At 32.2% G+C, this 25165-nt stretch overlaps 1 protein-coding gene across 7 annotated transcripts in view; it reads left to right on the top strand.

Annotated features, from left to right (window-relative positions):
• The first annotated feature begins 306 nt into the window (after positions 1–306).
• Positions 307–25165, top strand: part of LOC148626464 (uncharacterized) — a 28054-nt gene continuing 3195 nt past the window's right edge. Inside the window, exons 1-16 of one of the 7 annotated variants that reach the window (XR_015920075.1) lie at positions 620–1021; positions 1203–1290; positions 2306–2495; positions 2750–3052; positions 5404–5494; positions 9897–9937; positions 10700–10768; positions 11580–11621; positions 13914–13940; positions 15044–15187; positions 15808–15869; positions 16756–16877; positions 17734–17828; positions 18939–19004; positions 19952–20145; positions 21114–21531. Coding sequence is in view for 6 of the 7 variants with exons in the window: in XM_088570499.1 (XP_088426625.1) it covers positions 1258–1290; positions 2306–2495; positions 2750–3052; positions 5404–5494; positions 9897–9937; positions 10700–10768; positions 11580–11621; positions 13914–13940; positions 15044–15187; positions 15808–15869; positions 16756–16877; positions 17734–17828; positions 18939–19004; positions 19894–19910 (1302 nt within the window). In the remaining variant the exon portion in view is untranslated. Of the gene's footprint in view, positions 466–592; positions 1022–1202; positions 1291–2305; positions 2496–2749; positions 3053–5403; positions 5495–9896; positions 9938–10699; positions 10769–11579; positions 11622–13913; positions 13941–15043; positions 15188–15807; positions 15870–16755; positions 16878–17733; positions 17829–18938; positions 19005–19893; positions 20146–21113; positions 21532–25165 lie in introns of those variants that run through there. The other 6 variants (XM_088570499.1, XM_088570495.1, XM_088570498.1 and 3 more) reach the window with 6 other exon arrangements.

Below are 25165 nucleotides of genomic sequence, written 5' to 3'. Positions count from 1 at the left end.
ACCACCGCAATTCAAATGTAACATTTTACAATTACAACATGATTATCACAAAAGCTTTTTAATATTAAATTCCATGGCCGTCCGCATTGTTAGCAATTAAGAAGATAAAAAAACTATATTTTCTTTACCTTGATGTTGACACTTTCCATCTTCGGGCGACTTTATAACAACCAAGTCATTTAATGTCATGCTAGCAAACTTTTACAAATACACAGACAATGATCAACATTTTACATAACAAAACCAATTAAATGTTAATTTACCTATTACATATTGATTGATTACATATTGAAAACCGTGGCCAACACGTTTAAGTCCGAGTGGGAATATGGCCGAAAAAGTACAGGTATGATTGCTGGTTACTTCCTACACTAACATTCGTATCTTGATGAAACTTGAAAAAAGATCTAATGTGGACAGGAAGCCGTACACATTTCACTTAGGCGTAGCCTGTACAATTGATTTGTGAGTACAAAGTGTTTGTTTGAAAAACATAAATTGTCTTTAAAATGTTGAATATAGAATATATAATGAATTTGGACAGGGGGAATCTTTATTCTGTTTAAATAAAGGTGACTATGAAAATATTGACATGGAAACTAAGCATAACAACTTAATAATAAAAAAAATAGTGTGCATGTCTCAAATAATGAATATCAAAATTATACATGTACCAGAAAAAATAGAAAGGGTATTTTAGTGAATATTATTATACCGTAGAACGACTAATTACCACAGACATCCTATCAATTGTGCACCAGGAAGATATTACGCTTACATAATATACGCCTTTTTTATGGGACAAGCTTTTAGTTCTATCTCGTAAAAACCTGACTCTGTTATAAGCAGACGACATAATTATATACTTCGATATATACAACACGCAATACGTTATTTTTTATATGTTTTCAAAGGTCTTTAAATATTCTAGCGCTTCTATTTTTACACTTAAGAAATTCCGCTTTCAATGACCAGGTATAAATATCAAAGATCACCTCGAAGATATCACTGGTAGATATAAGTGAGTATGATACTAATTTAATTTGTCTTTCAGTTGATTTTCAAAACTTACAGTCATAATCGTAGTTGTATTAATTAATCTAGCTCTGTCTAAAAGGTTTTCTTTCTACATGCATGATGTTGACATGTTGACAAAGAAAATGATTTACGTTAAAATTTCTTATTTTCATTTTCCATTTAAGGACGTGACAAAAAGGCGATTTAGACGACAATACAGCAACGAAACATTGATCTACAATGAACCAAAACTTGATGATATTATTCGTACTAGTAAGTAATACAATTCGATATGACACTAGGAAGGTAAACTCCTAGTCAATGTAGATAATTCTTTTACATTTAAATTACCTGTTTTGTTAGTGATATAAATAACACATCTAAAACTATACATTTGTTATTTATAAATTCTTTTTATGAATATTTTTGTGTTCTTTGTTTTAAATTGATTGAAAAAATGGCTTATATCTATTGGGAAGTATCATGTGTATGAAATGTTACAATAACATTTCACAACTGATTAGCTGCGAAACGTAGCTCTAACTATTTTTTTTTGTATTTTCTTAACGTTAGAGCTACGATTTTGGCAGTTAAATTGCGATTCCAGCGACCTTGATTTTGTCGCACCTATTTTCACTTCGTTTCGTGGCTATTGGCTTTGTAGGGGGTTAAAACATAGTTATTTCGTTTCGTTAAACATTTTTCTACCACATTACGTTATTAAGCATATATGAATATTCATATCTTTCTTAATGTAGCTCAAAATAACAGATAATACTTCGAACCCGCCTCCTTCTCGCCACCGAAAAACGGGATCTCGCTTAAACTAATATGGCGGCGATAAGGAGGCGGCCCCTACGTAGTATCTGTTATTTTGAGCTACAATAAGAAAGATATGAATATTCATATATGCTTATTAAGATAATGTGGTAGAAAAATGTTTAACAAAACGAAACAAATATGTGTTGACAGCCTGCGAAGCACACAGCCACAATACGAAGGGAAAATAGATGCGATAGATCAAAGCCATCGTAATCGCAAATTTTTTAAGGAGTAAAATTCGTAGATCTAGATCGCAAAATAAAAAACAAGATCAAGAGATTTCGCAGCTAACAACTAATTAACTTTAAACAATAGTCTGCATTGGAAGGAGCTAAACACATGCATACAAATTAATCTTTCCTGTTAACATTAAAAAAAATATTCCAATTTAAGCAGAATTTTCATTTTCATACTTAGGTCGAAAGTTATTCACTGATATAATATTATATGCATTATTTTGTAAAAGGTGTTTATACTGAATGTCACAATGTTGTATGGATATCAATTATTTTGTCCACATTCGTCTCAAAGAAGAATAAGAGCAGAAGGATTCTGTGAGAACAAGTCCATTGTTATGCAGTATGCCTGCTTATTTGATGAACTAAGCAGATCCTTTCTCGAATCTTGTACAATAAAAGCTGATTATGTAAGGCTGGGTAAGTTTAGAGGTTGAATATGAGACAGATTCAATTTGGACATTTCACTAAGTCAATTGTAAAACGCTTCTAAGTTGGTTTCCCGTTCTGTTCATTCAAAAATGTTAAATATTGTTTTTGATTACAAAAGAATTGTGCTATTGTGTGACAGACAAGCTAAGACCAGATATATTTATTTTCAGTACAACGAAATAAATATTCCAAGTTTACATATATTTAAATTTCTGAAATATCAAGAATTATATATGTTGCAGGAAGAAAATATGTCACCAGTGTACATAGAAAAAGTGTTGAATGTTCACAAAACAAATATCAACCTTTTAAATTCTATTCCAATGAGCTTAGCAACTGTGTTTATGTGAAGTCAAAATGTCCCGAGGACGGTCAAGTTTTGGTATATAACGGCACTACAGAAACTGACGTACTTTGCCGTTGTGACTATAGAAAAGGGTTTGCCTTCGTTCACCGTCCTAAGAATTATTGTCACTGTGCTCCCATAACAGAGGATTGTTCCTGCTACCAAATGGAATGTGCTCCTGATGACGTTCTCAGTAAAGGTTAGCAGATCGATCAAGAATTTCCAAGTTATGACTGGCGTATTTCAGATTCCAAGCTTTTGCAGCATCTCCTCTAGGCGAGGGTTACGGCCCAGTCCCTCCCATTGCGTGAAGTGAGGGGCTGGACTGTAACCCTTTGCTAGTGAAGATGCTTTTACAGTTCATTTCTATTGGGTTTTAGAATATAACCAATAACAGTTCGAGAAGTTGACCATGAAGTGGCTCACTTATTCATTCTTTATCTTAAGAAGATTAGCATCCCGGAAATTCAAATTCTAATATTGTACATGTTTAAAACAACTTTTCTACTTTATCAAAAAATGACAACGATACTTTTTATACTAATGAATTTAATGCACAAGCCTATCACCGCAACTTCTTTGTATATGTTTAAACCGCTAAAAAAGTGATAGACGGTAAATAGTAAATGATAGATTGTATTTTTCGAATAAGTGAAACTCCAAACTCATTTTGTAAAGCTCATGTTGCAGATCGAATCGATAATGCTGTGTTATTATACTTGTTATTCAGTACAGAATAATCAAAGGAGCCAAGGTTATAGCGGTAATCAAACAGATTGTAATCCAGGGACAAAGACCATACATGGAAAACAAAAAAACCCAAAAAGAACTTGAAGTAACTAAAATCATACATACAAAGTAGCAAAAGCAAATGAACAACTCGGACTCCACTTAAAACTGGGGGGATGAACCAGGTGCACTGGTAGGGTCAGCGTCCTCTGCTTTTCTTGAAACGCCCACCGAGTTGCTCATAAAAAGTCAAGTCCGGAGTAGACGAAAGAGGAAAGGAAATCTATGACACGTTGAATAAATCAGTTTCCATGGCCTTTATATTGATACACCATAACGATCCACGAGTTGATGATGACGACCATAAATCTTCTGTAGTAATGACTTCAATTTAGTAGCAACATAACCCTGTTCCAGAAGCTCATGATACAAAAAGTTGTTTGGGCAAGCTCGGCATAACGTATGAGTTGTAATATGAAAACTCCATACGCAAGTGCTGAAGGGATGTTGCCACAGATGAAAGAAAAGTTGACAATTTTGAATCAAAAGTCATCACCTTTGTCGTAAAATTTAGTTTTCCTTTACCGTCGATTTTTAAGTGTAGGTCAAGATATGAGGCTGACTTCACAGTGTCTGTAGTATCCGTTATCTCAGGTTCTTTTGGGTAGATGCAATGTATCAAATCCCCAAAATTAGGATTGTTTAAAGATAATACGTCATCTATATACCGGAAACTGAGATGAAAGGATCTAGCTAAACGACATTCTTTCTTTCTGATCAGATCAGCTCATACGAGTGAAAGAATAGGTCAGCAAGTAGAGGAGCACAATTTGTTCCAATTGGAATGCCGACCATTTGTTGAAACAACACCCTGGACAAATATGTTTCCGATTAAAAATTCCAGCACTTTGGAAGATGATTGGGAATCTCTACTAAGAACTATATATGTTTATCCAAGTGTATCATCTTTTTTTTTTGAAAAAAAACAACGATGTATTAAGTCAGGATTTTAACGAAATGTTATTTATAAATTTTGTAAGAGCTCTGAAATCCTATACATATGATTTTTTTTTTAAATGTTACCTGTTGTCCTATATCTACACCGCACAATTTCACTTAAATCAATGATCAAAGACTAGAGTGGTTGATTGATCTTTGACCCCTCCTCTTATTAATTTAAACAGAAGAAAATTTACCATTTTTTAGTTAGAAAAGAATGACATTAAAAATCTAAACTGATTTATTTTTCCATTTACATATGATATAGCCGTATACCATGTAGTCCCATAAAATCTCAAAAATCCTCAGCCACCCACTGCACTAATTCGAGCACGGAAAGGATATTTGATACAAGCATTTAGATTCCTAAAACATAATATAAGGTATCCTTTAGAATTTACTAGTATTGACTGTTAGCATGTACATAGAAAATCAAGGTTTCAACCTGAGACATTTGTAAGCCTTACAACTAAAATCCTAACGCTAATGCCTCGAAGTGGAATGACTTAATGAGCTGTATAATAAATCATAAACTTGGTTTGGCAATGTATGTGCCATTTACGTATTGTAAGGTAATAATTTTAAAGGCGAAAAACGTAGAATTAGTGTATCAAAATATTTACTTAAAAAAAGAATCACCATATAGTAATTTATCAATGTAAAGCGACTTTTGTAATTCGTAAATATCTTGTTTAAAGAAATGCAAATTCTAGATAAAAAAACAAACCAACATACAATGCATATCAAAACAAAATAAAGCGTTTTCAACAATAAATGTTACATCAATGAGGATTAAGTACCTTTAATGTAATTCTATTTCAGACTATAAGTGCATTTCTAAATATGAAAGTGCTATTGCCATACCGAGTAATGCTGCAAACCCATCTTGTCAAGAGATACCCATAAGTGCAAGGTATTCTTATTAAAATGATATTTATTTTATTTGGTTAATTCCGAGTTTCCTATAAAAAGAAGTAAAAAGCAAACGATCTAAACTCAAGGTTCGAAAGTTTCCATCCTTTATTTAAAAGAATGAGGGTCTATTAGGCCTTGTTCTACCTACTGATATAACTGATTAAAAAAAAATGTCTTAAATGCGGAAGAAAACTAAATAATAATGTAATACATATTGTAAATTTTCAATTTTATGCATTCAGTTTGTGATTTAAAGAGTAACAATACAAAAACGAATGCACAAAAACCGCCTGGAAGGCTATTCTGTAAATAAAATAGCATTTTTTTTTATCCTTCTGCCAATTATTTTACAGTGAGATCCAGCGTTAACCAGACAAAGATTGAAAGTGAAAGTGTGCATTTATATAGTCTTTCTACAGGAAAACGGATTTGTTGGTTAACGCTGGATCTCTATGTGCATTTAACAAAAAACCTTTGAAAATTACGCTTAAAATCGCTTCAAAAATGACTGTCCAACTTTACCTGTACATGTATCATGCGACCTAGCTAACCGTCACATGATTAAGCACCTGGCCATTCTAATTACACTGTAGCATGTGGAGTAGATATATTAATTAAAAAGCTTTCATCTCACATTCATGCCAAAGAACGAAAAAAAGTCTAAAATAATCTTTGATCAGACGTCGATTTTAATATAGCCACTGCTATGAACATGTATGCATGTACGTGAATGCACTTATATACTTTGAACCGCGTTACTGTCCTTTACGTGAGATTTTATCTATGGATTTAATTTTTGAATCCAATAGTTTTGAATATCTTTTTGCTCTAATATCCGTATAAATCTCTTCGATAAAAGATTGTTCTACATTATGATTTACTTTTGCGTCGAACTAAGTACAAAAATGAAATGCTGTAAATAAGCTCGTATAAGCATTATAGGGTACAGAAACCTGTAGCACGCTGTCTAAATATAATGTTCTTTGTAAAAAATGCTGCAAAGCATTTTATTTCCGTATGCGATCGGGCAAAGTTGGAAACACTGTTATATATATCAAGCGCGAATAAAGCAAAATTCCTTCAAAACTGCTTTCTTCTCCGAGAAAAATTTTTAATTCATATACATTTATAATGCACACATATCAAACATGTCCTTACATGTATTCGATATTGCAAAATTAATATATGCAAAATGCTGGTCAATTGTACGCACTTGTGTGTGTATGAAATCCTGTTGCTTCTGTTTTTTTTTTATTTTGAAAGTAGAAAAATTAAAAGCCGTTTGCATTGTTTGCCTGTAAAAAAAATCCAGGCTCTGGGTATTTATCTATTGCAATGATTAAGCGCAGTTCTATATAACAAAATTCCTTTAAAACTGCTTTCTTTCTCCGAGAAAAATCTTCAATACATATACATTTATAATGCACACATATCAAACATGTCCTGACATGTATTCGATATTGCAAATTTAATATATGCAAAATGCTGGTCAATTGTACGCACTTGTGTGTGTATGAAATCCTGTTGCTTACGTTTCTTGTATATAAGGTAAATATTCCAACATTTCTTTCGTAATAAGTGTACACCTACACATACGCCAAAAACACTTAAATAACCCGATTTGGTATCAAAGCTGTTACCTGAGGAAGTACTATGATGCTCCGCTCAAGAGGAGCATGGATGTACATGTAAATTCTTCATGTTTATGTGTAAATATCTGTGCTTAATAGCCGACATGTAGTTTTAGTATTTGTTATAACAGGTCTTATATAATATTTATATCAAGCGGCCCTTCCATGCTAATTGTTGTCTGCAGTTCAGCTTTTTCGAATATTTAATGTAAATTTAACCGTCTCTAGTTTATGTGAACGAAGTTGTCTTTTATTTTAGTCAGCTGCATCCTGTGTTACGTTTGTATTTCATCCATGTCTTCAAAATTTTGTTATCCGCTTCTTGAAAATATTAGAAAAAAACAAAATTACGCGTGTCGCGGGTGGTGGATTTAATGGAGTGCAACAATGCCTTATACATGTAGGTTAAATAAGCTTGGTCTGACCGTGAACCATCTGAAGTTTAGTGGTATGAATATCCTTGTGACATTTATTGAAACAAGTTTTCCAACCTGAATTTAAGATATGCCAAGCTTTCATGTATTTTAGCGGAGATGATACAGTTTCCATTGATGTTAATCTTGGGAAACTCTACGAAAGGAGACCCGTTATTTTTATCCAAAATTGAGGTGCGTCACCTCTGGGCTTCTTACTTTCCCAGTTTCATCCCTATTATTTTGAAAGAGTAATCAAGGGAACCAAGCTTATAGCGGTGATCAAAAGAATGTAATCCAGGGGCATAGACCAGACATGGAAAACAAACATACACAACAAAGAACATAAAGTAACTAAAATCATACATACAAAGTAACAAAAGTAAATGAGCAACTCGGACTCCACTAAAAACTGGGAGCATTGACCAGGTGCACCGGTAGGGTAACCGTCCTCTGCTTTTCTAGAAACACCCGCCGAGTTGCTCATAAAAAGTCAAGTCCGGGGTAGACAAACGAGAAAAGGAAAACTATGACCCGTTGAATAAATCAGTTTTCATGGTGCTGATGGATACATCATAACGATCCACGAGTTCATGATAACGGCCATAAAACTTCTGTAGTGATGACTTCAATATTGTAGCAACATAACTCTGTTCCAGAAGCCTATTTGTTAGAGTTCTAGCGCGATACAAAAAGTCTGCCTAGTTTCGGCAAGCTCTGACATAACGTATGAGTTGTGATATGAACACTCCATACGCAGGAGCCGAAGGGATGTTGCCACAAATGAAAGGAAAGTTGACAATTCTGAATGAAAAGTCATCACGTTTGTCGTAAAGTTTGGTCAATAGTTTTCCTTTACCATCGATTTCTAAGTGTAGGTCAAGATATGAGGCTGACTTCACAGTGTCTATAGTATCCTTTATCTCAAGTTCTTTTGGGTAGATACGATGTATCAAATCCCCGAAATTAGGATTGTTTAAATATAATACGTCATCTATATAGCGGAAACTGAGATTGAAGGATCTAGCCAAACGATATTCTTTCTTTCTGATCAGATCAGCTATAAAGTCAGCTGATGAATAGCGAAAATCTTGAAAGAGGCAGAACTTAAGCTCCTACCAGCTCCCATCGGGAGACGGACGAGACAGTCAAAGAACGTATGATCAAATGTTGGGAGCCTAAGGCGGAGAATGGCCGATAGTGGGAGGTTAATTACCTATATATATGCATTTTTTTTTCAAACTTTCCCACATTAATTTAAAATTATTCGTAATTATCAATTCTAATAAAATATATATTTTATAACTTCGCAAATATTATAGAAATTATTGATTTAATTAAAAGTAATGATAAGTTTATCGAAAATGATTTGTGCATGTACGTGCTTATTATTTTTTCCGCTATTGTACTCGGAAAACTTTTAACACTTTGCTCAGGGATCCGTCTGTTTGTTTGGCTGTCTATCTGTCTGTCTGTAGTTAACCACGAGAATAATTATTGACTTTTAAGTGGTTATGAAGATGTAAATAGCCACTCATGCAGTGTTATTATGTAGTTTAGGAGCAACAGTAACACATGATTTGTATATTTACCCCATCTCGATGTGATGATTCTATTTTCAGCGTAATATACTTTCAAACTCAATTATTTCATTTTTTAAAATTTTATACAAGTTCGATTCAAGTAAAACGATATTTTACGGAAGGGGAGACAAAAAATGATTAATTGCCTTAAGCTTTATAAAATGTAGAAGTTACAGGACTAAGTGCGCGACTGCCTAACGAATTGTTACATCGGGCACTGAAGATGAATTAATATATATACCGCCTTAATTAGAAGCTTCAAAGCTCAACTCATGCGCAAATCAAAAGAATTACATACAACATTTTTCTTGCTGACTCTAGAACGCAAAACTGTAAAGTATTAATACTACATGTATGATATGGCAACATATTATATTTAATTGATAAAAACACACCACAACAGATCGACATTTAAGAGAAGAAATACATTAAACTTATATGTCTCTATGACCAGGTTTTCCTCCTCATCTTGTTACTACATATGTCTAACAAATAGCGTACAACATATCACTAAGGAGTAATAGTTTTTACTTTATTCAACATATGCTAATTGAATATGCATATTACTTTGTTTATTTCTTTTATAAACAACATAAATTTTCTCTTTTGATTTCGTTAAAAATGAAGATGATAAAAAGTGTTTTAATTTAAAAAATGGAACAATTTTGAGTTTATTAAACGGAGATAATTTCATTTTTTTCTAGTAGGCGCTACAGTGCCTCATGTACCCTCATCCTTTATATCGAAATCAAGCAGTTCTTCTTATTTTACAGATCTGAAAGTCCCAAAATTGCTTTAACCACAGGTCTGTCATGTAAGTATGTAAAATCGTCAACAAAATCTATAATCAAACAGCTTAATTTATAAGCCATGTTATATTTCTGTTTGACCACCAGGTAGTTCTGTACTTTATTTTGTATTGTAACTCTTTAAATTTCGACTGATCCGCAATCCCAAAAACTAAAAAGTGTTTTGATTGAGGATCAAACCTCAGTTTTGACTGAAATCGAATCGAAATATTTCTTTAGATAATAAATTGTATTTTCTTAATGTTATGTTTGGGTTACAGTTTTCAGGACAATTAAGCGTTTTAACCGCTTACGATTTATGTATAGTAAAACTGCCCCAAAATTTGTTTTATTGCAAGAAAATTGGACAATAATTGCAAAACGGATTGTTTTGATAAACTGCTGAATATTAATGTTTTATATCGTCGAAAAAGCTGTTTTATTCTAATTACATTTATCATCTTTCTTTTTTACCTACAGCAAAGAGTTGAATTAGTTCAAATTCATTTTAAGTGGCGGAGTTAAAATGAAGTAACTGCATGAAGTTTACATACAACATTGTATGACTATATATAAAAAGTACCTAAAAACCGATACTTTAGCATGAATTTATTATTTTATACTTTTATTGTATTTTCATGTATTTTTTTTTCGTGAAATAGAAGTATCATTTCGGAACCATTTAATTTTGTTCAGACACTAATGAATTTCAAGTAATATTTATATTACGCATAAGTTCCTTTGAATATGAATTCATCTAAATAGAAAACAAACTTATTCATTTTAAGTTGATGGTTATATAAGACACGAAGACATTCCAACAATGAAGAAAATTCTTTTGCCAATACTTATAACTGGTAAGTCAAATACAGTATAATGCACTGTATTCAGATATCCTCGGTTGTTTCAAGGTAGCATTCTCGCTTAGAGTGCAGAAGGCCGTTGGTGTTTGTTCGATCTACGGCCAATTCACACCAAAGACTATACTATGGGTAGTCACAGCTTCCCCGCCACCAGAAAAAAGGTATTTAAGCGGATATTGACGACCGGTTGACTCGGAGTCCAAATAATGTGTAAGAGGGGTGACATGTCTACTTGCGTTTTTTTTTTTGCTTCTGTTAGCTCGCAAAATAAATCCTGTCAAACTTGTACACGACAGGGTCTGTTCAATGGATCTATCTTTCTCGTCAGGAATGCTTGGCATATTTGCCATAGGACGTTCAACCATAATCAATCAACCAAGCACTATATTCAGGGAGGGGAATTTTCAAGCGGCTTTGTTTTGGCCTTATTTGTTATTCTTACTTCAGCTTAAACATAATAAAACTGTCCTAAAATGATTACAAAGACTATTATTGCATACTTTTCGAACAGTCATATTATACGAATACGCAATTGAATGTAATAAAATTTATTGTACGCTCACTGCCAGGCCCGTTTTGACATGGAAGGGGTAAGAAATTTGGTAACTTCATAAGACATATCATTTGATGTTGCTGTTATGATAAAGATGTTAAGTGAATTTTTGTTTGCGAGATTCAGTTTACGAAAAACTAGATATTTAGATCTTTTCGTATATTTTATTTATATTCGTTGGTAACAAATAGGCATAATCGTCATGCATTTATTAATTTTGAGAAAAGTAAATTGGGTTTCCTTAATTTTCAGCTGTTGTGATTGTTATGATTGTTGTGATTCTTCTAATAATCCGTAAGTAAATACGGTAGAATAATTTTAGAATACTTCTTTGTAACCATCAAAGGAATCAATAAAGGCTAAGAAATCATAGGTGTCAGATTTTCGCCAATGTTGGTATATTAATCAATACATGTAATATTGATCTATCGAAACTTTCTTGACACACAATTAGTTGCTACAGAAACAGTTGACCTGGTTTTTTTTTCGCTGAAACTCAATGTTTTTCCATGATAACTGGACCATATGTAGACTTCTGTACTCATGACACAGTTATGTTGATTCATTTAGTAAAGCTATCATACTACGTGTGTCTGTAAGGTTGAACAAAATCAAAAGTGTAAAATGCTCTGAATAATGGGATAGTAAAACATTTTCAATTAAAAATTCACCTTTTTTAAGTAAGATTTATGAAAGAACTCAGGCATCGAATGAGAAGTGATTTATTTCGAAGAAAAAACAACGTCTACTCTTAAAAAAAGTACAATGTATATATGTCTGGAACAGAAACTAAGCTACTTTAGAGTTAGTTGCCACAATGCTTTATAAAAAAAATGACCACAATATACTTGATGCAACATGAAGATTCAAAATCACAAAATGACCGAAAACATCATGTTTTCTTTAAAGATTGTGTGTATTTGTCTTACCATTCTAAAAATTGTTAAAGTGAGAATACTTTTATGAACTTTTAAAAACTGTAAGCTTTGGGGAATCTGAATCACTCATCTGGTTCCATTCAAAATTTTACAAGGGCATACTTCTACACTGCAAAATAATAAGAAAAAATAGATTTGTTTATGGCTCATCATTTTCTTGATATTCACACAAGATTTCGAGTTGAGTTCTGTTAACAGCATAGTTTATTGTCTAAATTCCCTTGAAAATGCAAATGTATTTCGTTTTTATGTGACTTCGTTTTAAAGGGTTATAATTACAAGAAACTGGTATAAATGCCATTACCAGCTAAATCATTTTCATTGTGGAATATATAATAACGGATAAATACTTTTCTTTACGACATCGAAATCCACAGTTTGACATCTTACCTGTTTCTAATTAAACTCAAGACATGATATAAACATGCTGTGATCAGGTCAATGTTGCAACAAATTATTACTTTTGTATATAGTAATCCTATTTGTCGAAATAGTTCTGTTCTTATTTTACAAGGAAATCATGGACATTGCTGTGACAAATGTCTGATAAAATGTCGCTGTAGAAAGCCTTTTCAGATTTTTTTTTTGTAAAAGTATCGAAGAAAAGTCTTGCGTATGTCATCAGGTTTTGCTTAATAGTAACCTGGGCCACAACAAATAGCTAGAGTTGTTGTCAGTGTATTCGGTAGAATAATGCCATATTCTGTAAATGCTATCTGTATTTAGATAGATAAAAACACACATTTCATGTTTATTAATTCAAAAAGCAAAGTTTTGTGGCCTAAGTATGGCTAAATAGAAACTTCAATCTAAGCGTAAGTCTTTATTCAATTATACCACAGAGTGTCATACAACAAACAATTTACTTTTGGGATTGTGATTTGAATCTTTTAGAAATTAAGGTCAAAAAGGGACCAAAAACAGGCACTTTCATAACAACTGGAGAATAACTTGAGTAAATGTAAATGAATCCCGTCAAACTTGTGCCAGAGCATGTCATACCATCAACAGGAAATCTGACTTTTGATAAAGGATACTACAGACACCGTGAAGGCAAGTCCCATATCTTGACATACGCTTTGAGATCGATATTAAAGGAAAACAGTTGATCGAACTATACGACAAACGCCCTGATTTTTCATTGCGTATTGTCAAGGTTTCTTTCATTTTCTTTTAGCAATACCCCGTCATTATCATCACCTGCGTATGGAATTTGCATATTTCAACTCACACCTTCTGCCAGATCTTGTCGTAACTATACATAATTTTAGTATCGCACTAGACTTCTTACCATTGGGATATAGAAACAGGTTTATGCTCCAACAAGACTGAAGTCATCACTACAGAAGTTTTATGGTCGTCATCATGAGCTCGAGGATCGTTATGGTGTATGTATCTGAACTATAAAATGTATTAAGTTTGAAAGTTGTGTCCATATTTGCCAAATCTGTTCAAGATTCGATCAATGCAGTCGTATCAAGCTCTGCCCTATGAAGCGTACATAATATTAAACAGGTACGAAGTATAAAGTACTCTTGTTATATGTACAGTTCATTTATGACAAAACATTATTTAAGTTTGTAGGAATGTCACATATTTTAATCTGTCATTTTCATTTTTATATGGTTAAGAAAATATTTTTTTTTAGGATTGCAACGTAAAGTTAGTAAAACAAGTAAGTCTTAACAACGAAAAGTTTCATACACATCCACGTGTATTCATCGAGTAGGTATACTCGATTATGTCGCGTAATTACTTCTATCGTGTTATTTTAAACATTTCCATCTTTGATTTCAAATGCAAAGGTTTAGTACATTTTTCAAATAATACTATTACTATGCTTGAAAATGCTGTACGGATTTCCCACGCATTCCATATGAACTGTATAAAACAAACTTCATTTTCAATGTAGGTTTATATGGATGAGTTATATAAACTTTAATGATAGTTATTGTTCATTCTCGAAACCTAAGTCAAAACACGCATTTATTTTTCAGTTAAACTGTGTAATAAATTCACATGAGAAAAAAATAACTCATGGACCATGTGGACATAAAATAACAAACAAGCAAGCAAAACAGCAACAAACAACGAAATAAAAAATAAACATCAAAAGATGTATGGATTTTGAATCATATGAATTATATAGAAGATAGACACGAGTATGGCTTAGCTTTAAACAAGATAAACGTGAAAGAATAACAATACGTATTCTATATTATATTCATAATGCAATAAGTATCTCTTTTAACGAAAGTTTTACATTTTTCTATAAATAGTATAGTCATATAATATTATAACTTTGACATCGTTATATTCTCATGATATTTATAACTTTGCTGATTACTGTAGGATGTACTGTTCTATGAAAGTCATCTTTGTTTTCACAGATATTTAAACCTTACTAAATCGAAATTCGTTCGGTTTACAAAGGTTCACAAAAAATTAAAATATATATAAAGAATTTTAACACTGTGTGGTTTGGAAATGTTCTTTTTGTAAGATTCTGTATCAGTGTATTAGTGCAGTGCTTTATTATATGATATGTGGAGTTCAAAGAACCTTTTATGATTGATTTCTATTGTTATCTCAAAAACTCATATCCCATCCTATGGCTATGCCCAGACTGCCATGGATTCGTCAAGCCCCCGATGGTATGTATTATTATTATTTTTTTTTAAACACTGCATTAATTACATTTTACATTCATGCAACATTTATTCAAAATGCAGTGAACGAAGAGAAGACAGTGTAAATTTTTCATTTATCTTCTTCTAGTGGAGTTCATCTTTACGTGCAGATTTTGTGGGGAAATATTAACAGAAAGCAGCAAATGCATTTACAAGAAGGTTAACAATGCTAAAATAGACGCAAGTCGAGTCCACAAAGGTATCCAGCTACAAGAGGTCACCAGCAACAAAGGTATACATGCTATATACTAATGTATTATTACCTAACATATGTTTATAATACATTTACAACTGTTTTTGTTCATGTTAGTTTTAAACTATATCCACATCTTGAATGACATAATAACTTCTAAAGGCAGGAGATAAAAACAAATTTTGAATGCATGTGGCAGAGCAGTCATTCATCTTATATATATATTTATATATATTCCAAAATGTCTTTCTGTCTTCTGAATATCCGTATACAGTACAACCTCGAGGAAATGTTTGAAGTTAATAAAACCCTTAAATAACTAGATATCAGATCGCAAGACGTCACTGAAATGTAAATTATAAACAAACCACTTCAAAACAAATGCATTCCTTCTTGTTTTCCCGTACCCGGCACCTTCAAGACGTATAATGCACAGGCTTTGTTCCTATTTTAAGACAAATCTAAATTAACCTTTGAACTATTTGAACTTATTCATTTGTATTACTTATATATTTCAATTGGTATTTTTTTTAGAAATTAATTAAAATTCCTTAGAGAAAAAAAAAATGAAAACTCGATTTCAAATTGAAAAAAAATATTAAAAAATAACTTATAAACTAATAATCTTGACCTCTTTATGTTTGTTACAAATGATATAGACAGCAATGACAAGTATACAGTTTTTATAACGAAGGAAGCGAATATAGAAGTTCAGCATAACGTAAGTCATATTTTAAGGTAGATATTTAATTTATCATATAACAATGGAAAAAAGAAATTGTGCATTCCGTTTAAATTTAATAATAACAAAATTTCAACCGCACATGAAGTTGCAGATATTCGCTTGTTTATATGGGAAAGGGTTGATCAAGGTTTTTTGTAAAAATAGAAAATGTGTGATTTCCAGTTTCTGAGATTTGAAAAAAAATCAATTTGAACTAACAAATGAAGGCCAACAATTCACAGTGTAAACTTCCTACAGAATGGTGATCAAATTGTTTCGTTGGAAATCATGATCGTTATTCCGAAAATGAAAAATGTACGCTGTTTTTTTTTAATTAGATTTGTTGATTCATTTTGTTGTACCACTTATATTTTTTTTAAAGTTTTGTTGCGATTTCCAGTCATGAAAATAAGAAATGAAATGTTTAGAACATGGAAATAAAAAAATGTATTAAAATGTTTAAATAACATTTTTCCATCCTAAAATAATTAAACTTGAAAGGCGTGCACAATTTCTTTTTTTCCATCAGTATATATTTTGCCTCAGACAGTTAAGAGTGTTCCTTCAAATATTTATAAGAACAAAACTAACACGAAATATAATGTGAAATATGTTTCGTTATTATATTTCGATATTTAACTTTATTTTTTTTATTTGGTGGAATATCATTTGATATTTGCTTCTAAAGCTGTGCTGTGTTGAGAACTCATTGTATATGAATAACGTTTAAATAATTTATGTTCTAAATATTATTCGTTATTCAAATATGACTGTTTCAATTATATCTTATAAAGATGTGTAAAATTGTGCATTCTTCTTATGTATATATTGACAAAAAGAAATATCTGAGTGGACCATCTACTAATTTTATTCAACATTGTAGTCAACTCTACAACCAAATGACAGTTGGTTTAAAAACTACTTTTATGAAGAAGTAACATGTGTTTGTGGAGTCAACTGTATAGATGAGGAGGCAGACAAGAATAAATGCAGAAAAATCGGATGGTATGAGTTTGAAGGAGACATATCAGAATAGAAACTATAAATACCCTTGCCAGTCCCTTTGAAAAAAACACATGAGAAAGTACATGTAGTTACTATAATGCATACGAAAATTGTTCGTTTCATGTGCATGGTCATATATATCTTTGATGACTCTTTAAATAAAATATAGAATTCTTTGCGTTTTTATCTTCCACCTACGAAATGGGGAACATATCCGTTTTACTCTGTTTCTTCTTTTTATTATTGTTTTTTTCGTTTAATGCCTATCTTGTCCACAGGATTCTTCAGAAGCGGCTGAACAGATTAAACTAAACTCGACACAAAAAATAGGCAGCCATATGTAGATTTGCATAAAGGTTTAGAAATTTCAAACTTGGCAGCCATTTTGAAATGGCGGTTAAAAAAAGACATTGCGCTGGTTCGGAAACCTAGGTGGCCAGGAGTTTGAAAATGGGTACAGTGGTAGAGTTCAACATGGTGAACAAAATTAATAAAAGAAACGGAAACGATACGTCGGAAGTTGCCATGGCGACTACATTTCCCGCCAAAATGTTTGAATGCTCCGATTTGGATGCAATTTGGTTTTTAAGGTAAAAATTACATGTCAAATCAAAATGTTTAGCTTTTAAGACTATTCTAAAGTCGCCGTTGCCTTGGAAACTGTTTTTTCCGCCACTCAAAAATTAAATATTAAAAACAATCCAAAAAAAGAGCCTTGGAAACTGATTCAAAATGCTCAAATGTCAATGGGAGAGCTTGGGGAATTTCCTGTTATGCTGCGCGTAACAATTCTATTTTCTGAAATTGACTTTGTAATCAAAACAAAATGATGCACTTACTGTATTTTTGTTCACAGGAAATATACCAAAATTAGTACAGATTGCACGGAAGGGATATTGAAAGCAGATATCGTCTATGGTTTACTTCTTGACCTCGTACTGGATGATACAGGTTTGGTTATTTTTAATGGAACTTTTTCATATTTCCGGCTTGGTGTTTGATAATTTTGAACAAAGGGAAGTAACTCCTCAACCAGCTTTCAACAACATTTTCAGACACAAAAACGGGATGTTGGAAACCGGACGATAGATTTTAAAGATATCTTTATCTAGCCCGGGTTTCTTGGATAATGGCCGCACAATCTTTGAAGGTTTTTTGAACAAATGAGTCCAGTATTGACACGTTCACGATGTTCGTAATAATTGGTGCCAATTGGTTCAATCAACGTTGGTATCGGGTCCAGATCACATGATTTTGAAGAAGCCTTTGAAATATTTTTTTCTGATTTCTTTTCGAGAGCATTAAGAGGTTGACCATGAAAGATCACGTCCGCACAAAAAACGGGTCTTCAACATTTGATGAGGAATTGTTTACTTTAGAAAAGATTTCTCCTGATATATTCGATTTTGTTGAGAAAGAATTCACCAAATTTGTTTACAAGATCTTTTGCGCTGTCATGTGTCGGTAAAACTACAATCTTCTTTTTGCCCAGCAAATTATTTGTTAAATGAAGAAGTTTCGTTTGATAACTTCCGATTTCAATTATTTTATCAAAAAAGTACTCCTTATTGCAATTCCTTAGCAATTTGTAGATCGTAATGCCTTTTTCTTGTTCAGCTGTTTATGGATTTCAAGATTTGTACTCCGCAGGCTACGCTCAGTTTTACGACATTCCGTCTTGGTGGTGCAGTACCATAAGTATTTAAATGTTGCTATTCGTTTTGTTAAATGGTTGGAATAAAACCTTAAGGAAGTGTTCATGCAAAAACAGGCAGTTGCACATGACTAATTTTGTTTTCAAATGAACATTTCACCCGTTTCATATCACAAATATTCCTTTCTCAAAAATGAATTTTAATTTGGAATTGAATTAAAAAATTAAAGAGAAATAAATTGCACGGAAAGCATTGAAATTCAATAAAAAGGGATATAAAAACAATAAACATATCATATATATATATATATATAATACGGTCAAACAACATTACAAAGTGTGATTCTTCTTTTGTGCATATGTATAAGGCTAATGTAATTTTACACACTATTAAAATGTGATTTCAGAACCCCATGCCATCAGTATTGGTCCTGTTGACTATTGTTCCACTTCATCATCGCATCGATCAAATGGTACGCTTTACAAATATTGATTGTTACTATTAAATGTTAATATCAATCGATCTACTTTAAGGTTAAACAACATTAGCTTTTGTTGTAAGTAATCATATATAAAAAAAAAATTAACCATTATAATGTTTGGAACAAACTTTTTTTTAAATCAGTAAATTGGTATATTAGCAGGAGCAGGAGCTATCCCTTTAAAAATTGAATTTTCCCTCCATTATCTGACTTGCCGCTGTACCATGTGATTGATTCTGGCATTGTATTTGTATTTTTATGATCTTTTTTTTTTATTATTATTTTATTTTATTTTATTTTTTGTTGGTGTTTTTAGCCTTGTTTGTTTAATTAATTCTATAGGGCATAATTTTGTCTTGAACTGGAACAGTTTGAAATGAGATGAATATTAAAATTTACATATTATGTTATCAACGTCTAGTTTATTTGCATACTATAAACTTTAATTGTTAATATACACTATAATTGTTAAAATAAATATACAATAGAGGTACATTGTCGAAAATTATTTCCCCCGTTCCAAGCCGAATACACATATCTTCAATAATTTTCGACAATGTACCTATATTGTTTTTATCCTGTTATATTAATATTTTTGTTCGTGTGTACATTTTTAAAATAAAATTTTAAAATGCATATCCCTTGAGGAGCCCCCATCGTTAAACGGAAGGAAATAAATTAATACGCATGGCGCATGACTCAGTAAACATTGAAATTCAATCCGCACCATATAATCCGTCAAAGCTGTATAAAATAATCAATGTATCAAAGTTTATTCAATTCCAAGAGACAAATAAGTAAAAAGAACAATAAATACAAATATTTTAAATGTTGTAAAGTCGATTTTAAGAACATTATGGTTTTGAATTTCGCGAGGAAGGTCAATGTCACTGTTGATTTGGCGGGTTCATGTACACATTAAGTGTGCCTACATTCAGACTGGCGCCATAAAGCATCGACGTTACTCGATGGTTTGATTGGGATTGGGAACAAATCTGTGACGATGGTAGACTGAGTCTGTTAGGATGTTTAACGGATGTCGGAGGAAAGTTTTAAGGCATTTGTATAGCGGGCTGCGAAGGAACAAACACCGGTTGAGAAACTGACGATGGCAACAATTTTCGGGCACCAGGTATGTTTTCTTTTTCGTGAATGCCAATGTTCCCCTGTTTGTGTTGCTGAGAATATGAGAAATTTGTTTATGTTTATTTTCGGGCATGGCACTGTAATTATTAACAGACGCGACATTTCTGTGTCCAGAAATTTGCATGATATCTTTTGCATCTATGTCATTTTCCCTTAATTTACTGAATAGATATTTTCGAGCACTATGATTTGTTAGTCTCTTGTCTTTGTTTAGTCCGGCTTTCTCTTTCATAATTTTTATCAAGGATGAAAATTTTCTTTCCCCAATTTTTTGCCTGATGAACCAACATTCTGACCGTTTGTCCTCCATAGGAATTGTTCTAGGTGCTAGATAAAATGGGTCATCCGGTCCGCTACACGTCAAAGGTCGCTTTGACTTATAAAATTCATACAATGCAACAGGATTACAATCATTGAAGCTTTCGTACATTCGTGGAGTTACTTCACGGATGTCAGAATTTTTTTCTCCTGTTCTTGTTTTGGTCTGACGCTCATTCATTTCAAGATATCTGATACCGTCAGATCATGTCATTAAACTGACATCACCCCATCTGGAATATAATATTTATTAGAATAAACTTAAAAATTAGTTTGGGAGCATTACAAACACAATAAGACGAGCTTTTCCATCATATTTAGAAGCTAGCATTTAGCTTGGTTTATACTTTGGTTGTGACAGCTAAGTGATGGTATTTTTTCTGTTACTAGATAAATCACAACCTGAAAAAATGGGTCTTCGCAGAAATGTTTAATAAAATTCAACTTGAGAGTGATGTCGCTGTGCTGAAGCCAGTTTTGCTATTATTTTGCTGTTGCTACCATAGTATAAACCTGCCTTTATTCATACTAATGAACACTACACATCAGATGAAACAAAATCTCGTACCAGTTGATTTTTATTTCTTGATTTTTGTGAATACTTCAGAAAACTAATATATATTCGTCGTTTTGTAGCTTTCCATTGGTGGCTGGAAGTATTTACCAGTATATGCTACCCAGACATTGTTGAGTTTTGTTTGTCGAATCCTATCTGTAAACTGTGGAATGATGTTACAGCATTAATTTATGGGAACAGGAGGGATGCTTAGGATAACAATATTCATATAGATGATATATGTGCATGAAAGGAAGATGTCCATAGAAATTGTTTTTATTTAGTAGATATTGCATTTCTAATATGAAGTTATCGAGAAGAGACTGTGAACAAATAATTTTCCTGTGTGCAAATATGGATTTCTTACAAATCTATTTTGTAAAATCGGAAAATATTCAATGTAGTGTAAAATATAAGTGAATGGTTAAAGTATTTTATTAATCAGAATAAACATGTAAAAGTGTAATCTGAAAATCAAATAAAATGCATGTACTTTTAGTATTACATTGCTAATTTGGGAAGTGTAAGAACGGAATTATTCAAAATACATGTATATTACACGTAATGCAAGTTGACACAAGTATAACTGTATGACATATGATTATTTTTCTACAATACCAATTTATTTTGTGTATGTACATGTAAGAGCTGTAATTACAGAATATCCTTCCAAGCACAACCTATGAAAATCTTCATTTGAATTTAAACCATAAATGTATGGTATTTTTTTTCATATTCAAAGTAGTACAACATGTCATACTATGTACATTTATGTCGAAGCGTTAAAATTTATTATTTTATAATTGATAAATGTCCATGATACAATGTGATCATATTATTCATTTGGAACAGGCATTTTCTGTTTGAATTTATTTGAATTTGACATCATTTAACATGAAAAGTTGTGAAAAGGCCCAATCTTAACTAAAATATGTATTACAAACCTCAGACTATAGTGTTCATTAACACCTCTCAACCCAAAGTGAACTGTATTGTTCAGCCATAGTGTGTTGATCAAGGCCTCTGGATTGGCATTTCCTAAAATTCCCTTCTCGTATAACATATTGATTTCCTCATCGGCAATTGGCTGTAATATTTTGGGCTTATTTCCTTTCCCTTGTTTTTTAAGATTTTTTTGTTTTGCCATCAAAGCATTCCTTGTCAAATTAAACACATCATTTGTTTTGTATCCTTCCCCAAGAATACAATACCTATATTTTTGGCGCTTAAGTTTTCTGTCTATACTCCCTATAATGCCACGTAAAGAGAAAGGTTCATACTCATCCCCATTTTTCTTTCTTTTTGTCCAAATGAAGTTTGCTAGGAGCGGATCTAACTCCACTGGTGGTATAGTGTGTATTTCTCTTGTTTCATTTTTAATTTCTTTTAGGAATTTTGTAAACATGGCTACTTCAATTAAAGTTTTCTTTTGTGTTTTTATTTTCTTGACCATTGATGTATTTGTTTATATCACCAACAGACATGTCAATGAAATCTGGATTATATTCCTTTTCAACATTTGTGTTTAGATCAGATTTGGATTTTTTAGATTTAGATGGATAAACTGTGGGAGTGTCACTCTCAAGCTGTTTATTATTATGAACATGATTATGTGTATAATTCAATTCAGATTTTCAGCTGGTCTGCGACGGGATGTGATAATTGGAGGTTGTATTTCCAAGTGTAGAGGTGGAAGCCGTCTTGTTTCTGTTTGGTATATGGCAGTAGATTTCATGGGTGAAATTTGTGCACTAATTGCTTTTTGGATTTGAAATATTTGTTTGATATGTTTGAAGAAGAGGAGGCAGTTGTATGGGCAGATATATAATGTAGTGTTCCTCTGATTCATTATCTTGGGGTTTAGGCAATAATGAATCCAAGAGCACAACAGTTTCCTGGTCATTTATCTCTTCAAGAGTTTTATCACATTGTAATGCTTCAATTTCTTTAAGTGGGGACCAGTGTATGTTAAATTGTGACGGACACTCTGGCTCCGAGTCCGACATGAATACAATGACCCGTACAATGACCCGGGAAGTCGTCCGCAAACTGATAATGAATCAAATCTGGACGAGATTTGGGATTTGCCATATATATGACGGTGAAAAAAATACATACAAAATCATTATCTGGTTTACATAAAATCTTTTATTTCATTCAGCTAAAAAAGTGAAAACGAAACAAAACAGCGAAAAAAAGATTAACCGGATAATCAATCGCATTTTGTTTATATCGTAACTATGGTGGCGGCCTTGATTAAATTTATGTATACCAGAACAAAGTAGTTCCGCCTATCACATGAGTGGGAGGAGCCAGAAAGTCGATAACCTGCTAATGTACGGATACAGCAAACAAATAACCGTATACCTTTATTCGTTTAACAAATAACCTCATTGCAGGATAAACTATAATTATTACTAGAATGTATAGTTATTACTATAAATTGTAATTATTTTACAAAAAAATAAAATGCTCTGATGATAGTGTTGGTATTGATTTGGTTATTTTTTCGGTAAGTTATGTTTTGATATACATTACTGTTCGTTTAAAGCCTATTAACGTGCTCTCAGTATATACCATTTTCTAAACGTACATGTCAAGGAAAATTACCAACAAAAATATCAAAATAAGTGACTAAGTTGTAAAAATTGTACTTTAGACTATCAAACAAAAGGAATACAATACAATAATGCAAACGATTAAAAGAATAAACAAAATCTTTGATAAAATCAAAATTTTCGATTATGTTTAGATGGTCCAAGTAGTTGTTACTTACATGTTGTTCGGTTTCATCATGTGCCTGTTTATATTTACAACTTTTTTGATTTCATTGTTTTGTTTGATGACCATTCTGGTTTTTGATACAACTTAACCTGTAAACCAAGGTCTTATAAACAAGCAATGTATTACTTTTCTCATTACTTATCATCATAAATCGTCACATGGTCTACGATTTTTGACAATATTTACCACTAAATTTAATACTTGAGTAGGTTTTAGCACAACTTTATATATGACGTGATATAAAGCTCTTTAGACCGCTTTCAATCGTAAAAGGAGTTTGATTAAATTATACTGTATCATGGCCAATAAACGCCCTTTTTTAAAGGCATAATTAATCTACATCTACAATCTTATTATGTATCGGCATCGTCATCGTATTGCTCTGTAAGTATGAACTAAATATCATTTTGAAGCCTCTTTAAAGAGTAATCAAGGGAACCAAGGTTAAATGTCTGTTTTCTATGTCTATATATATTATATTCTACTTAGTTCACAAAAGAGCAAAATTGTAAGTGACTTCGGTCAGTTCTATTAATCAAATACATGGTTGTTTTTTCTAGAATAATCAGGGTTCTGAACAAATGTGCCAAAATAAAGGCAAAAGTTCCTTAAAGATAGATTTTCCTATAAATAAACAATGGAAATCACTGCACATTTGAATTATATGTAGAACAAAATGGATTATTTTCTGAAATATAATGTTTTAGTGAAATAGAAGAATACTGGATACGCATACAGATACTACAGCTTAAAGATGCAATGACAACATCAAAAGTATAGGAAACCTTTCTAGCCAATATGACAATAATATAAATGTGATGAATTTATTTGACAAAAATATATGTACATGACGGAGAATGAGTCATGGCCTTCGCCTCTATATATCACCTAAGATGCAGGGTGTCTACATAGATGGTCTTCTTCCTTTCATTCAAAACCCTCTTGGACATCATCACATTTGAACTGAACTCTATTCTATTCTTCTCACTCTACTACATTCCTTTTACAAAACAAATCTTGACACTCCTGTTTCTGAACCTATCTTATCATCATACAGACTTGTGGCCATTATTTTGGATATTTGTTTCCACAGACTCTTAAAACCAATTAGTATTAAGTCAATATAAAGAAAAAAAACATCTTTTTTTTTTCACTACTGTTTGTCAACAAAGATATAGGTTCAATTACTTCACCTATTGCATCTAAACTTTGCAATTATAAAAAGCTATTGCAGGACCTCGAGATTTGGGACTCCAAGGCTGAACCACTTGACTGTCCTTGCAAAAACTCTTCATTCAAATTAGTCTTGGTCCACGTCATGACGAGAGATCTAAAAATCATTGAAAGC

This window comes from Perna viridis, chromosome 2 (assembly GCF_037379345.1).
Source record: "Perna viridis isolate PV_CMFRI_1.1 ecotype Kerala chromosome 2, ASM3737934v1, whole genome shotgun sequence".
In the NCBI taxonomy this organism is placed as follows: Eukaryota; Metazoa; Mollusca; class Bivalvia; order Mytilida; family Mytilidae; genus Perna; species Perna viridis.
This window is presented reverse-complemented; position numbering and strand designations above follow the sequence as displayed.